The sequence below is a fragment of the Coenobita brevimanus genome, chromosome 21 (assembly GCF_032717465.1).
Source record: "Coenobita brevimanus isolate Jiangsu-jjx chromosome 21, ASM3271746v2, whole genome shotgun sequence".
Taxonomy (NCBI): Eukaryota; Metazoa; Arthropoda; class Malacostraca; order Decapoda; family Coenobitidae; genus Coenobita; species Coenobita brevimanus.
The window spans coordinates 17,591,218-17,609,423 of record NC_136974.1 but is presented as its reverse complement, the minus strand read 5'-3'; the positions used below and the strand labels follow the sequence as shown (position 1 = coordinate 17,609,423).

Genomic DNA, 18,206 nt, shown 5'->3' with positions numbered 1-18,206 from the left:
CTGATGGGGTCCCTCCTGTTATCCTCAAGAATTGTCATTCTGTGTATACACCCTGCCAAGGTAAACTCTTTCGTCTTTGTTTATCAATTTGCACTATTCCTTCTTGCTTGAAATTTGCTCTCATTCAGCCTGTCCCAAGGAGGGGTAACCATTCCCAGCCTTCTAAGTATAACCCGTTTTCTTTAACATCCTGTATTTCAAAAGTTTTCGAGACTATTCTAAACAGAAAAATTTAAAGCATCTCTCCAATCACAACCTTCTTTCTGATCGTCAGTATGGGTTCCACCAGGGGCACTCCACTGGTGATCTCATCTACCTTTCAGACTCCTGGTCATCCTCATTTCGGGACTTTGGCGAAAGCTTTGACACTGCACTTGACATCTCAAAGGCTTTCGATCGAGTCTGGTATAAAGCTTTAATTTCCAAACTACCCACTTACGGTTTCTATCCTACCTGTGCCTTCATCTCTAGCTTCCTTTCTGGTTATTCTATAGCTGCTGTTGTAGCTGGCCACCATTCTTCTCCATGAGCTATCAATAGTGGTGTTCCTCAGGGCTTTGTCCTATCACCAATTCTCTTCCTTTTATGCATCAATGACTTTCTAAACTGTTCATCCAACCCTATCCACTCATACACTGATGACTCCACCCTTCACCTTTCCATTTGTTTCCCAGTGTCCATCTCAGCAGCTGCTTCAACAAACAAGGGATGAGGCTATGGCACACCTAGTGTCTGACTTGGCTCAAATCTCTGATTGGAGTAAAATTAACCTCGTTGTTTTTAATCCATCCAAAACTCAGTTCTTACATCCATCAACCCGACATCTTCTTCTGCAGGAGTGCCTCCTAATTTTTAACAATATCCAGGTCAATCTTACATCATCTTTAATCATACTTGGGATTTATGTTGGAAAGAACAGTGTAACTCTCTTGTAAAATCTGCTTCCAAGAGATTGGGTGTGCTAAACCGACTCTGTACCTTCTTTATTCCTGCATAGTTGTTGACTTTATACGTGGGTTTTATTCGCTCCTGTGTAGATTACAAGTCTCATGTGTGGGGAGGCTTCCCACACACAGCTCTTCTCAATAGTGTGGAGTCAAAGGCTTTTTGTCACATTAACTCTCCTCCTCTTACTGACTCCTTTCAACCTCCGTCTCTTTTGATGCAGTGTTGCATCTTTATCTCTTTTTTATTACTATTCAATGGTCACTGCTTCCCTGACCTGTCTTCTTGCATCCCTCCGCCATTACCGCGGGCACGTAGCACCCGTCTGGCGTGAAACTCTCATCCTTTTTCTGTCCAACTCTCTAATGTAGGAGTTAACCGCTACTCCCAGTCCTTCATGTATGCAACAGGTCAACTCTGGAACTGTCTCCCTTTGTCTGGTTTTCCTACTGCCTATGATCTCCAGTCTTTCAAACGCAGTGTGTCAAAGCATCTCGAAATGAATGGATCTTGAATTTGGTTCTCTTTTATTTATTTATTTTTTTCTTGGAGGGTAGGCCCCTGGCCTTTGGTCCTTTCTTCCTCGCATTAAAAAAAAAATTACGATGATGATGATGGTGTTGGTTATGGCGGTAGATGATGATCATGATAATAGTGGTGATAGTTGAAGACGACGACGACGACGACGATGATGATAATGATGATGGTAGTGATGATCATTTATTGAGATGTTGATGATGATGACGATAATGGTAGTGGTGGCAGTTGAGACGATGATGATGATTTTCTCATTCATATTTTTTAGTTTTAATGTTTCTTTGTTATACAGAGGAGGGGGATGGGGTGAGGGGCGTTTGTTAAGTGTGTAGAGAGGTGGGGGGTATGTGCTTGGTGAGACTGAGGGTAGCAACAGCGTTGCCTTGCCTATGTTTTTTTAATAACAATGTAAATGTAAATCTATACCCATAAGCATAGTGGCTGTGGCACACCATGTGATGTGACTTTAGAGGGCCCCACCCCATTTGTTGATCACATCCCCTTTGTTTTAGTAGTTGCTCTCAATATTGGCTGTGGCGTATGTAGTGCGGATGCCACAAAATATCTCAACTTGTAACTGGAGACTAATTCGCCGAAAAGCACTTTACCTACTAATTGAACAAACAGCATATCATGATACGACATAACATAATAACATTAAAAACAATAGTAAAAATTGTTCTTTAACACAATGCTATTTAAAGTACCCGAATTGCCTATGTTTGTTAATCGTACACACGTCTGCCGAAAGCTCTCACAATATTTGTAAGTACTGTCGACTGTTCACTCAGGCCTTACTCTTCTGTCCTACCAGCTGAACAATCCCTAGCCTTCCTGTCCTTGCATCCAGAGACAACCATCATCTGAGTGAATTCCTACTCATCCAATCCTCACAATCATCAGTTTACCAGGAACACAAACTAAAGTTGAATCGGTTCCTGATTCAGTCCACATAAACTTCTGTATGCTGTCTGCAGAATCAACAGTTTACATTAAATTTACCTTTCACACACACACACACACACACACACACACACACACACACACACACACACACACACACACACACACACACAGCATGACGCGCGCCTGATAGCAATTTCCAACAAATGTGAGCAGCTGAATACTAAGCAGACACGAGGTTTTAATTCATGCTGTCTAATTCTAAGCAGACACCGTCTAAATTAAGCCCAACGCTCGAATATTAAACAGACACCAGCTGAATTAATCCCTACTATCCAGTATTAAATGGACACCAGTTCAGTGAATCCCTTCTTTGCAATACTGAGCAAATGCCAGATGAATTGATAATTTTTCGTCTCGAACACTTGAACCCATATACGTAATAAGGATTTTATCTTCAGTATACCCACACTATTTTATTCACCTTAGGGTAGTCTTCTCCAACTGGAAGTACTTAATGCTGCTTTAACTAACGCCTTTAGAACTAGAGGCTCTCCCAAGATTATTATAAAATCGTCTCCTGACAGCTAATATAAACTACAGAGATACACCACATTCAGAGACATATTCAGAAACATAAATAGGAGATGCAATATTCTGGGTAAACATCCTCGACTCTGATTATGTACAGGGATACAAGGGCTGTGGGTAAGACATGCAGAAGGGGTAGAGAAAACCAGGCAAGATTCTATAGGGAACTTTAGATTTTTTTTTTTAATGCAGCAGACTGATCTGCCAAAAGTTCTGTACCATGACGTATATGTTACTATTGCGGGACTAACTAACAGCCTTTCCAACACAAACTGTTTGCAAATACCATTATATTTATTTCCATACCGTTACTGAGCCTACAATGACCAATTCTGACCAATGGTTGAAACATTCATTTCGCATATTTTCGTGTGTCGCGATTTCCAATTTTTTGCGCTGTCGCGTCGCTCGCGATTGCCACAATTTTGAGGGGTTAATTTTCCGAATTTCCCTGGACTTATGCTGACCTAGTGGAAAAAATTAGGTCGATATCCATTACAGCTCTCGTGAAAGAAACGAACAAACGCACTGATAGGTACACACATTAACAGCCTGACTTTATTATTTATATGCCCACTGAGATGGAAAGATTATGGTTTCCAGAAAACAAAAGGAAAGTAGATATTCCCCTTACTAATTCGCCAACAAGCACTTTACCTGGTTGACGATAATTGGCGAGTCAGTGTTGAAATCAGCCCAGTTTGGTCCACCAGTCATGTCCAGGGCCAGATTCCAGTCCACCCAGCCAGTCACCCAGTGGTTCATGTCCTGGGGAAGTTAGCCTCTTCAGCCCGAGGACATTAAATTCCTCCTACTTCCTAACGACTTATTCAGCGCAGCCAAAGACAGCTTGTGAAGGGGCTAATGGAGGTTGTTTTTATTCCTTCTCAATAAGAGGTCCCATAAAATCTGGACAAAATATTCTGGTGGTGGCAAGAATAAAGGAAAAATGGATATCAAGAGATTCCGTGACTGTTCAGGTTAGGAGTTACTTTTCAAGCAGAAGAGAGTTGATATAGTCTTTACTTACCTCTTCACAAAGGAAATATTCCCCAAACATAACAAACCTGTCTTCAGATAGCAAGAATAAACCGGTAGAAAAAACCACCTGATTCAAGGAGTTAAAAGATGAGTGGAATTATAGAGGTGTGTATAGTAGGAGGATGTGCAGTTCAAGAGCATAATATCACTCCACATTTTTCTCGAGCAGATATGAAACTCATGTAAAATTTTCTGAAAAGTCTGATGGACTCCGAAGTTCGCATCGCTGAATATCGAAAACCGTTACTCACTATCTCGTCAATTATCATATTGAAGTGAATTAGTCTGCTATTTGTCATTGTACATTCTCAGTTTCATATGTAGTTATTTATTGTTATCTTTGTTATACAAAGACACACTGGATCAAATATTCAGTTGTCTCCATGAAACAGATTTATGTGTGTGTGTTAGTTATCCATGTCAATAAACTATAATTATGAAAAGGACATCATAGTGCAACCAAAATTCATCATGTATATTAAAGTGTTATTTATGCGTGAAAGTATTTTAGATAATTAGTGTATCGTTGACCGTTGGTTGACTGATCACAATGTAACTGTACTTTATTGGACGGTTTGGATTTTTTAAAGCATAAGGGGAATGACATATCAATGTACACTATATGGAAGTAAAACTAAACTGACAGGAGAACAAGAAGAACAAGATTAACCCGTGACTGTCCTGGTTTTTGTGTGAAAAATATTGCTTGAAAGGGTACTAAGTGTGCTGCTCTCTGCCTATCGGCCCATAGTCACGAAGCTCATATGTCTGTATCCTGGGGTTCTCCCCTTTATTAACGTTTGAAAATGACTAGTTCCATCGTCTCTTAAGGAAGCTGGGCACAAGTGGGTTAAGAACGAGATTAAAAAAAAAAAAAAGATTTCCCATCTCAACAACTATAGTTCCTCATCAACCCACTGACTACAGTTATAGAGTGTACTTTCCACAAATACTGAGAACAGTTGCTGAACTCCATCACAGTACTGGCCTTCCCTAACCTGCTGCTGATAACAAAGAGCTATACTCCAACTTAGAATATTTGTCAGTTTTATCCTTCCAAACTACTGGTGACGAGAGAGAAATATTCAGCACAAAATACTTATCATAATTTTATCTTCTCTGCAATAATATACTTCTGCCCAAAACTCCTTACCACAGTTTTACTCCTCCTCCAGAATACTGATAATTATGATCCTGCGTGAATTCACCAAATACAAATATATTCCTTCTCCACAGTGCTGACGAGACTATAAATACAGTAATCTTCCTTCTCTGATAACAATTATAGTCCTTTATTAAAATACTGAGAACGATGATAATTCATGAACAAAACACTGGTAATAACTATATACTTCTTATAAATACCAACAGTAATTATAAACTTCCCGAAACTATTTAAAATAATTTTAGTCCTCAACCTTAATAGTGACCAAACATTTACTTCTCCTTCAGAATACTAACACTTGTAGTTCTGGAAATACCTCTCCTCTTAAAAAGTGGCAGTTGTTTATGACAGGCCATTTTCCTCCCATATACTTCCAACATTAATATTACTTCTCTGAACCACAGCTATATACCTCCAAACATCGGCCTCATTTAATACCAGCAGCAGTTATATCTCATTACACGCGTCTTGTAACTATAAAATATCAACTGCAGTAACAATATATGCGTAACTCGCAAGCTTTTCCCAAGACTCAAACAACACTGGTGTCTAACATCTCAGTATGACTTGGAGAGTAGGATGAAGATCAGTTGCAGTACTATCTCCAAATATTAACCACAATCAAATACCTGTGATGAAAATTTATCTTCCCCCAAAATATTGATAATTATATTCCTCTGTCGAAACACTAAACTCAATTGTTATACCACTCATCGAATATATTTATAACAATGATAATTTTCTCAAATTACTGGCCAGTCATATTGATTCCTCAAAGAACTGACAAAAATTTATGTCCCTCTAACAAAACGCTAACCACAGATATACACTTTCCTAAAAATGCTGGCAACATTTATAATCCTCTTCCCTTAACACTAACCGTAATAATATCATATGCATAATTCTCCAGCCTCTCCCACGATCCCAACACAACATTGGTCTCGAGCGGTCCAGTTCCCTCACACGCCTCGGTGTTCAGCATGAAGTACTCCGGGAACAGGTTATGGGTCTGGTTCAGTCTTTTAGGATCCACGTACTGGTCCACGTACCAATGTAACGCGATGCCGTCCACGTACTGAGAGGCTGTCGAGTTGGCCAGCACCTGGGAAAGAGAAAGACCGTGTAATATTTTCCATGATAATGATGATGATGTACCAACCTTAACCATGTTACAATAGTCCAAAACATTATAGGGCACGTTACTGACGTATACCCTTTGTGGCATTACATCATCTAAAATCATTCAATCTTCACTTGACGTCTTCTATGTGATGCACACATTATGATTCTTGTCCCGGTTGGCATCTTGGGCCACTAGATCATACGGCGAATATAACTGCAGTGAATTATAAATTATCAGCCTGGGACATCAGCTACCTAACTACAGAACCAGCGATGTTGAACAACAAATAGTTGTAGTGAATCTCTCTACTTAGTGTAATGTGGAACTCATGCAATTTGATAATATTTTATTAATCTTAATACCTTCAAGAAAGTATAAACTTAATTTTTATTCTTCCTAATGGCAGATGATATTTTTCCAGGTCATGAGAGACCCCTCTGACTGAAGGGATTAAAAATAATCTCCTTGAAATTGGGTAAAAAGGTACGTACCGATGTGGAAATAATTTCCACTTAGATATTTTTCCCTAATATTCGAATGGGTCGGCAAAAGGTTCATGTGACATCATGATGCTGAAAATACCTTACGCCATTAAAAGAAAGATTTATATACAGAAAAAACTTGATAATGACTATTTTAAAATCAAAGTGAATGCTGAAACAAATTATGCCTTAGAACCGCTGGAGTATGATGTGACAAAGTAAAGCTGTAAAACTTAATATTTTCTATCGAACATGTAGTAACGGAGAGTAACATTAGTATATAAACAAAGAATATCTACTGCAGAATCAAATGTAAGTTTTGGTTAAGTGTATTTAGTATTCAGATAGGATCACTGTCCTTAGCCCACTGGGGCCCAGGGTATCTGTGTGAGGATTTTGCTGGAAGAGTATTAAGCGTACCGCCCTCCGTCCATCGGCTCATAGTCGCGAATGTCATATGTCGTACCCTGGGGTTCCCACCTTTATTAATATTAAAAATGCCCAGTTCTCTCTTCTATTTCGGACACTGAGCACAAATGGGTTAACTGCATTGGATTCAATGTATTCTTCCACATAAAAGAGATTCGGAGAACCCTAGATAAAAACGCTTTAGACAGTGATGATTCAGCACTGAACCCAGACTCCTGGGCAAGAACTGCTCCAGCAAAGAAACGCCAGGCAGAGATGATGTAACCTGTTATCTTCGACCAAAAAGGACTGATACTTGAAACAGCCTACATCCAATGAAAGGCTGAGTAAATTCATATTTTTAACCATACTTTGCGGTTGGCTTCTGTTAAGCTTCGTGTTATCGACAAGTATTTAAATTTGTTTCTAAGAGTTTGTCATAATTTGACAGGGTGTTAAACCCTGCATGTTGTCAAAAAAAGAAATTCGTACAACCAGACTGCATGATATATTCACTTATCAAAGCGTATAATCTGTGCAGCAACTGTGAGCTACTGACTGCAGCTATATACTCGTTATTCATGCAGTAATATTCATCTGCCCTCTCTCTCTCTCTCTCTCTCTCTCTCTCTCTCTCTCTCTCCCTCACCTCTATCGGCCAGTCAGGTAAGTTGATGCGTTGGTCATCGAGTATCATGAGGATGACGTCACCATACCCTGCCGCCTCCAGTGTGGGACCGAGGTTCTCCGCCACCCACTGTCTCTGCTGCGCCGCCGTCCACCCCATGCAGTTGAACGTGAACCCAGGTATGTAACTGGGCAAGAACAAACAAGAAGGTTTTGAGTTATGCTTATCGACTGCACGAGCATATTATGGCAGACGATCACTGCTTCCTGCAAGATCCCGATTTTTGCGTATCAACTCTGTAAGATTCAGTTTATGGTATCCTAATCTTTCTACCGAACACGACCAAGCAGCTGAATTTGTATCAAAGTCCACAACTGTACGTCTGGATGGACAGTGACAACGAGACACAACACTGTACAACACCTTGACCGATCCGAGAATAAAATCGAGTCCTTCCAGCTGCGAGGTGAATGTACTGTGCTATGCTTTACTGACTCCCCCTGCAACCAGTTGATAAGAGCGACATAGGAGATTAAATAAGTAAGGAAGTGAAATAGGGGGTATACAGGAAATTGACAGATTTGGAGGAACTAACGTGTATAGTAAACTTGCCAGCTCTTGTAACGAATGAGATAATGACATAATGATAAAGAGATGATAAAAAAGTACAGAATAAGAGTAGATGGAAAAGTAAACAAATTAAGAAGTAAAATATACTGAAAATCTGCACGCCCATTCCAGGAACGAAAGAAATGAGAAGCCCAGTATGTACAGTACATATTTGAGGATAAGATGGCAGAATCATCTGTGTATGATACTGTTTACCACACTGGTATGTTTCAGCTATAGACTGCTTTATGACAACTACCCAAACTGTTCAATCTCGTACAACCTCATTTGCTAAAACTTGAGCCCTATAACACCCTGTCCACATCTCACCCTTTTCTAGGATGGCTTTTCATCCACATCTAGCCCTATTGTGGTTCGGTCCCAGGCACATCAGACGGTGAACAGTACTATTTCTACTCATACGCCTCATAACACAAGTGAATTTCCCCACTCTGCCCACATGTCCACATCACCTCAGCCTACCATGTGCAAGCTATCGCTGGCACCTTTCTTTATCAAGGGCACCTCTCAGCTCTGCCTTGAGCAACCTATTCCTCAGTGATACATAACACATCCACCTATAAACTTGCATTTCATTTTTCACGTTTCCTCTTCTTTGCCCTCGTTTTCTACTACGCAACAGGGCGCTTCATACTCCCTCAAACGAAGGATAGACCTTCTGCAGATGTCAGATGAAATCCCTCAACCCTTAAACATTTTTCCAACCACGTCCGATTCTTGCATGATCTTCATTGCCTATCCGAATATTCAACCCCAATTTTCCCGCATTTGAATAACCTATATACTTGAGACCATACCAGCGATATGATTTATCATTAACATCCCTACGGTTGATCAGTTTCAGAGTCCATGTATCTATTTATAACGTTTTTGGCAGACAGATTTCAACATAGAATCTATTATCTGTAACCGTCATACTCTGCCTTTTTATTCAATTATAATCCCTCTTCTCTCTCTCTCTCTCTCTCTCTCTCTCTCTCTCTCTCTCTCTCTCTCTCTCTCTCTCTCTCTCTCTCTCTCTACTCCTAAGGCCCACTCACCCGTCAAGTGGCTCGTTCTGCGTAGTGAGACCCCACATGGAGAGATTCTGCGCAGCGTAACTCTGAAGGAACCTAAAAAGAAACAGATAAATCAACCTTAATACCATCGGGCTCCTATGACTTACTCTCAGCTGGACAAAAGGCGTTGATGCTAGATGGAAGAGGTTAATAAAATAGATCTGATCATGTGTGGGTAAAATGAGCAGTATTAACACTCATGATCCCATAACTCTTTCACCCGAATACTCGTAATATCGCCTGAAGTTAGTCTTTTTTTTTTTTTAAGCGAGGAACAAGGAACCAAAGGCTGAGCCCGTATGAACATTCTTTCCAAGAGAAAAAAAAACAAAAACCATACAAAAGAGAGCCAAATTCAAGATCTATTCATTTCGAGATGCCTGGACACACTGCGTTTGAAAGACTGGAGATCATAGGAAATAGAAAATACAGACAGAGGGAGACAGTTCCAGAGTTGACCTGTTGCATACATGAAGGTCTGGGAGTAACGGTTACCTCTTGCATTAGAGAGTTGGACAGAAAAGGGATTAGAGTTTGTTGCTAGACGGGAGCTATGCGCCCATCATAGAGGTGAAGGGACGCAAGCAGACAGTTCAGAGGAGCAGTGACCATTGAAGTAGCGATAGAAAAGAGATAAAGAGGCAACAGTGTGGCGAAGAGACAGAGGTTGAAGGAAGCCAGTAAGAGGAGGAGAGTTGATGAGACGAATAGCCTTTGACTCCACTCTATTGAGAAGAGCTGTATGTGGGGAGCCTCCCCACACAGGAGAGTTGTACTCTATACAGGGGCGAATAAAACCCATGTATAAAGTCAACAACTGTGCAGGGGTAAAGAAGGCACGGAGTCGGTTTAGCACACCTAATCTCTTGGAAGCAGATTTTACAAGAGATGCAATATGATCTTTCCAAGATAAGTCCCGTGTGAATGAAACCCCAAATATGTTCAAGGATGATGCAGGATTGAGCTGGATATTATTAAACTTTAATGGGTACTCCTGTGGAAGATTTTGACGGGTAGATAGGTGTAAAAACAGAGTCTTTGATTTATTAAAAAGAACAAAATTATTTTTACCTCAGTCAGAGATACGAGCCAAGTCAGACATTAGGTGTGCCATACCCTCATCCCTTGTTTGTTGAAGTAACGCCTGAGATGGACGTTGCGGGAACCGAATGGAAAGGTGAAGGGCAGAATCATCAGCATACGAGTGGATAGGATTAAATGTACAGCTTAGATCATTGATGAATATAAGAGAGTTGGTGACAGGACAGAGCCCTGAGGAACACCACTGTTGATAGATCTAGGAGAAGAACAATGGCCGTCTACAACAGCAGCTATACTGTAGAACGACCAGAAAGGAAGCTAGAGATGAAGGCACAGACAGAAGGATAGAAACCGTAAGAGGGCAGTTTGGAAATTAAAGATGTATGCCAGACTCGATCGAAAGCCTTTGAGATGTCAAGTGCAATGGCAAAGCTTTCGCCAAAGTCCCGAAAGGAGGATGACCAGGAGTCTGAAAGGTAGGTGAATAGTTTGAATAGTATGCTCGAGTTGCCCTCGACCTAAGTGTTGTTACCTATCCATATTATGAATTATCTGCTGCTTCAAAAATTATGTCCTCTGTCTTATTTTTCTTGATACTGCCAGATGACTTTATTTAGATTAAAGGAGTCTTCTCGAACTGAAGGGGTTTGATGCAGCTTTCGTCCCCCTATTCATTACTAGAGATGTTAGCTAAGTTACAAAAGGCTGTCAGTCCGATGGTCAGCAAAAATAAAGTCATCATAGTGAGAGTGGAGCGTAATATAGGCACCTAATTTCTGATAGACAATAAGGGAACAGTTGTAAAGGTTAGAGTTGATTAGCCTGCATAAATGCATTCATCAGCGGGATACAGAAGTCAGATACATTTTACTTTCTTCAGAGGGTTTCATTAGTTTCATTAATGACTCAAAAATAGAGGGTTCCGTGTACTGGGAACCTCTGTGGCATGAATACAACACTTGGTTTCATCCTCATTTAATTCATGATATTTATTCCTGCATTAACATGACGTACTGTCACTTCAACTTTGCTGCCATTAGACTATTCCGAGTATACTGTACTTAGCTTTGGAGAGATTTAGAACTGCAAGGAGTAGATATAGCGTTCATTAACCCTTCAGCTATGGTACTAACCTAAAGCTGAATACAGTTCTCCGGAAATTCGAGGAACAAGATTTTAAAAATGTCGTCGGACTGAAAAGGCTATCGTTCTTTAGATGTCTGCGTGATTATCTGTCAACAACTGTACTGTTATCTGAAGGTGACCGATAGACGCATCAGTGAATTAAGAGAAAGACTGTTTACCGATAGACGCATCAGTGCATTAAGAGAAAGACTGTTAATACTGTTGTTACTGCCAATATTGCTTCATCTGCCACTTTCAGAAATATCACCATAACCATCAAAATCTTTCCAAAATAATAATTCCGGAGTTGTTATCATCTCTTATTGCTACTGATACCAGCACCACTACTACTGCTACTAGTAGACCTCATACTACTACTACTACTACTACTACTAGTAGTAGTAGTAATAATAACAAGTTACCTATTTACTTATGTGTAGCCACAAAAAAGATGTTTCACCATAACTATTTATAGTATATGTAAGGTATGAAATTCTGGTATCATAAACAAATCTGTCCTTTAAAAGTAGTTGAAGGTCATTCATATTTACAGCATGCACTTAGCTTAACGTAATGTAGCTTCTTGTGTAATATCAACAATATCCGAATACAAAGGAGAGAAATAAATAAATAAAGCATGGGTACATTTTACATTTGTCCCAATGACTAGCTAACTGTATGCTTACCTGTAACCATATTCTTTTCATATGATGAGAGGGATCACGGCTATATTTCTGTAAAGTTACAGCTTTACAGCTCTTGAGGTTTTCTCTAAAACGAGTTACAAAGAACTCTCGAAGCAAATTTAAATTTGGTACTTTCCACAAGGCTAAATGATAATTAGCCAAAATTCTCAGCAAACTTTTTTTATCATAGGATTTTCAACCAATTAGCTGTATCTCAATTAGTTTCCGAGATATTTCAATTTCAAATATGCAATTTTTGCACCATGAATGGGTATATGACCTTCAAAAATAGGTAGAAGTACTTGGCCCAAGTACTTAGGTTACCCTAGGGTACCTTCCTGTATAGTATTATGAATATCTAAGAAAAAAAGTAGAAGGAAAATAACACCAATACTAAGCTTCACCGTCTCTCTCTCTCTCTCTCTCTCTCTCTCTCTCTCTCTCTCTCTCTCTCTCTCTATCTATCTATCTATCTATATATATATATATATATATATATATATATATATATATATATATATATATATGGCGAAGCTTAATATTACCAAAACATCCACCTTCGCCATTTATATAATATATATATATATATATATATATATATATATATATATATATATATATATATATATATATATATATATATATATATATATATATATATTATAGATAGATAAACATACATACATACATACATACAGATATATATGGCGAGCTTAATAACACCAAAACAACAACCTTCGCCATATATATATATATATATATATATATATATATATATATATATATATATATATATATATATATATATATACAGGGTGTCCCGGGAATTTAGTCAAAAACTTTGGGAAATGATAGGGGATGGAATTCTAAGGAAAAAATGTTATATGAATATGTGTCCAAATTCCAACCGTTACGGAGCTAGTTACTGATGACCTTATGGGCGAATTATGAAGGAGACCATTTTCGCCCATAAGGTCATCAGTAATTGTAGCTCCGTAACGGTTGAGATTTGGACACGTGTTCATATAACATTTTTTGCTTAGAATTCTCTCATCTGTCATTTCTCAAAGTTTTTGACATACCTCCAGGGACATCCTGTAAATATATATATATATATATATATATATATATATATATATATATATATATATATATATATATATATATATATATATATATATATATATATATATATATATATGTGCACGGAAAAGTTTGGAAGGAATGAGAGAGTGTTTTTGATCGGTGATATGAATGGTAAAGTTGGGAATGTGAAGGTGGATGGAATAGTTGGTGAGTGGGGTGTGCCTGCTGAGATAGATGAGAATGGGAGTGCGTTAGTTGACATTTGTGCTGGGAGGGGGTTGGTGATAGCCAATACCCTCTTCAGGCATAAAATGATCCACAGGTATACATGGTGAGTGATGAGAAGGGTGGGTGGTGAACTGAATGAAAGGAAGGCAATGATTGATTATGTGTGTGTGAATGAAAGGATGCGAAGATGTGTAATGGATGCCAGAGCTTATAGAGGTTGGGGGAGTGGACTTTCTGACCACTAGTTGGTGGTGGCCAGAATTAGGATTCAAGTAAGATGGAGGAATAGAAGAAGAGAAAGTCGAGAGGAAGGAGTAGTTGCAAGGAGAGTGGAAAGGTTACAAGAGGATGAGAAAAAGGCAGAGTATAAGAGAGAAGTGGAGGAACGATTGGGCAAATATGAATTGGAGCAGATGGGAGACGTGGAAGGTGTGTGTAGGATATTTACGGAAGAAATATGTGCAGCATGTGATGTGGTGTGTGGAAGGAAGAGAAGACGGAGGGGGGTGCAAGGAACAGCGTGGTGGACTGAAGAGGTGAGACAGGCTGTGGCACAAAAAAAGAAAGCATACAATGAATGGATGAGAAATAGGGGCGTGGAAGAAGTTGAGAGGCGGAAGAGAGAGTTATATGTAGAAAGAAAGAGAGAGGTGAAAAGATTAGTAAGAGAGAGTAAGAAGAGAGTGGATGAGGAATTTGGAAGGAATTTGAGTGTAAAGTGGAGGGACTGTAAGAAAATGTCCTGGAAAGAGGTGAAAAAAGTAACACAGGGTGGAAGTGAAGTTAGCAGGGGAGTGAAAGATAAAAATGGTAGATTACTAGTGGAGAAGGGAGAAAAAGTGAGCAGATGGAGAGAACACTTTAAGGAATTGTTGAACATAGAGGATGGAAGTAATGCGAGTATAAGTGGCTGGGGAATGCCTGGGAGAAGGAGGAAGGTGAGAAGACAGGAAGAAATCAGTAGGATAGAAGTTGTGGAAGCAATGAAGAAAGTTAAATCAGGGAAAGCCCCAGGAATTGATGGAGTGTGTGGTGAAATGCTGAAGCATGGGGGAGAGATAGTAGTAGAATGGATGTGGAAAATGTGCAGATTGGCCTGGGAGGAAGGTAGAGTCCCGGAGGATTGGAAGTCAGGTATAATTATTCCCTTGTACAAAGGAAAAGGGGAAAAACAAGTGTGTGGTAATCATAGGTGCATTTGTCTTCTTAGTATAATAGGAAAAGTGTATGGTAGGATACTTATTGACAGAGTTAAACAAAGAACAGAGAAATTAGTTGGAGAAGAACAGGGAAGCTTTAGGAAGGGAAGAGGTTGTGTAGATCAGATATTCATTCTTAGATCTTTAGTGAAAAAGTTTCTAGAGGAGGGAAAGAAGTTGTATGCGGCTTTCATGGATTTGGAGAAAGTATATGACAGGGTGCATAGACAAGGATTGTGGAAAGTGTTAAGAATATATGGAGTAGATGGGAAGTTGTTGAATGCTGTGAAGAGTATGTACGATGGTGCGAAGGCTGCAGTGCATGTGGATGGTGAACTAAGTGAATTTTTCTCTTTGAAAGTTGGTTTGAAATAGGGATGTGTCATGTCTCCATGGTTGTTCAATCTGTACATGGATGGGGTAATAAATGAGGTACAAGGTAGGGTAGTGGATGTTGGAGTGGCCCTGGTGAGAGAGGATAGTGTTTGGAAACTCCCTGTACTTTTGTTTGCAGATGATACTGTATTGTTGAGTGAAGACGAAGGGGAGCTGCAAGGCTTCGTGGATGAGTTTGGGAGAGTGTGTAAGAAACGGAATCTAAAGGTGAATGTAGGGAAGAGTAAAGTGATGGTCTTTGAGAGAGGTGAAGTCAGTGAATGTACAGAGAGGTTGGATGGTAAGGAATTGGAAAATGTGAGTACGTTTAAGTACTTGGGTAGTGTGATGAGTAAGGATAGAGGTTTGGAGGGTGAAGTGCTTGAAAGGGTACAGCAGGGAAGAAAGGTTGCTGGTTCTTTGAAAGCAATGGTAAGAAATAGGGAAGTGAGCATGGATGTGAAAAAGTTACTATATGACAGTATTGTGATACCAACTCTAACGTATGGAAGTGAAGCTTGGACGTTGTTGGAAGGACACAAGTCAAGAGTGAGAGCAGTGGAAATGAGTTATTTAAGAGGAGCCTGTGGAGTCACATGGAGAGACAGGCTGACGAATGAGGATATAAAGAAGCGTTGTGGTGTGGATGTGGATGTGATAGGAAGCGTTATGAGGAACACACTGAGGTGATTTGGCCATATGGAGAGGATGGAGGGTGAAAGACTGACGAAGAGAGTGTATGTGAGTGAGGTGGAGGGGGGAAGAGGGAGGAGGAGGCCGAGGATGAGATGGAGGGTGAAAGACTGACGAAGAGAGTGTATGTGAGTGAGGTGGAGGGGGGAAGAGGGAGGAGGAGGCCGAGGATGAGATGGAGGGGGGTGTGAGTTGGGAGCAGGCAGTGAAATGGCGGGGGACAGGGCGACTTGGAGGCGATTTGTTTGTGGCCACCCCAAACGGGATTCAGACGTCTGGCAATAGATAGATAGATAGATAGATAGATATAATATATATATATATATATATATATATATATATATATATATGTATATATATATATATATATATATATATATATATATATATATATATATATATATATATATATATATATATATATATATATATATATATATATATATATATATATATATATATATATATGGCGAACCTTAATAATACCAAAACAAGAACCTTTGCCACGCATATATATATATATATATATATATATATATATATATATATATATATATATATATATATATATTGCTAAGCTTAATAATCAAGTACAGTATGCTATTCACGTAAAGGTTGTATGTACGAAGGCACGCATATAACAAAAATCTGGTGCATGACACATTTTTAACAAAAACTTGCACATACAACCACTGGGGCTTCGTCCAATACCTGACATCCCCGAGACGTTCCTGACTGATGTTCTCTGAGCCACTGTGTTGGCTGTCTGTGCTTCGCCCGTTGAATGTGGGTAACTGGTTGCGTCAGGGTAAGGAGAGAGAGAGAGAGAGAGAGAGAGAGAGAGAGGAAGCTGATGTTCTTTGAGGGAGTATACGAGTATTAGACACATTTGTGCTCCTGACGAAGTCGCTTTGCTTCCAGCGGCACAAGCACCTTTGCGAATGGAAGAAGACGCTTGTCAACTATACTGTTTACATAGAGTTTGTATGTATGTATGCATGTATGTGTGTATGAATGTATGTAAAAAAAAAAATGAAATCCTGACAAACGTTTCTGACAAAACCTCGCTAATGCAGCCATTGGGATTCAGCAGCTGACATTCTGAGTTTCGATCATAAAGATGTCCTATGAGGAGATTTTTTATCCACCACCTACGACAGCAAGAACGGAAACGTAGCAGACTGGTAGCACGAAATGTTACATTACGAAGCACCACGAAACTTGGGTGATAAATATGGCTATAGGGTTTCATTTTTATAATACTGGTATTGAGTTCATTCGTATTTACTAGTAAATAAGGATGAAACAAGTCTGAACCTTGCTAAACATTAAGGAAAAAATTACGATTGGAACCACAGGGGTACAACTGATAACATTCGCAGTTTGCCCAAAATTAATGTCCTTTGAGGGGTTATTTTGGACACTCCCAAGCACAGCAAGCACAATGAGTGACAGCATTGGTACTACTAATAGACTACTGCTGCTGCTGCTAATGCTGCTGCTTTTTTTAATGCAAGGAAGATGGAACCAAAGGCGAGGGGCCTGCAAACTGTTCCCCCCCAAGAATAAAAAATCTAGATAGCAGAAAGCCAAATTCAAGATTTCTTTGTTTCGAGATGCCTGGAGATCATAGGCAGTAGGAAATACAGACAGAGGGAGACAGTTCCAAAGCTGACTTGTTGCATACGTGAAGGACTGGGAGTAAGGGTTACCTCTTGCATTAGACAGTTAGACAGAGAAGGGATGAGCTTCTTGCTACATGGGTGCTACGTGCCAGATGTAGTCATGGAGGGATGCAAGTAGGCAGTTCAGAGGAGCAGTGACCGTGAAGTAGCGATAGAAAAGAGATAAAGATGCATCAGCGGGGTGAAGAGACAAAAGTTGAAGGGAACCAGTAAGAGGAGGAGAGTTAATGAGATGAAAAGCCTTTGACTCTGCCTTGATGATATGAGCTGTATGTGGGGAGCCTCCCCACATGTGAGAGTTGTACTCGACACAGGAGTGAGTAAAACCCCTGTGCAAGGGTAAAGAAGGCATGAAATCGGCTTAGCACATCTAATCTCTTGGAAGCAGATTTCACAGAAGAGGTAGTATGAGACCCTGAGAATGACAGAGGTGAACTCGCCACCTGAGCGAAAATTTAATTTTTAAACGAGGATTTTCGGTAAGCTTTGCTCTACAATATGAGAATGGATGGATGCTAGTTCACCTCTGTCTTCCTAAGGTAAACCCCATGAAAAGCTATGGTGTATTCAGCCAAGA

General features: G+C 39.7%; 1 protein-coding gene across 1 annotated transcript in view; it reads right to left on the bottom strand.

Moving 5' to 3' along the window:
* LOC145392111 (lysosomal acid glucosylceramidase-like) overlaps positions 1 to 18,206 on the bottom strand; it is a 224,023-nt gene that overhangs the window by 122,672 nt on the left and 83,145 nt on the right. The window contains exons 7-10 of the mRNA XM_080266565.1: positions 9,494 to 9,565; positions 7,845 to 8,010; positions 6,063 to 6,284; positions 3,634 to 3,744 (exon numbers count right to left, since the gene is read on the bottom strand). Of these exons, the coding sequence (XP_080122691.1) occupies positions 3,634 to 3,744; positions 6,063 to 6,284; positions 7,845 to 8,010; positions 9,494 to 9,565 (571 nt within the window). The remainder of the gene's footprint in view (positions 1 to 3,633; positions 3,745 to 6,062; positions 6,285 to 7,844; positions 8,011 to 9,493; positions 9,566 to 18,206) is intronic.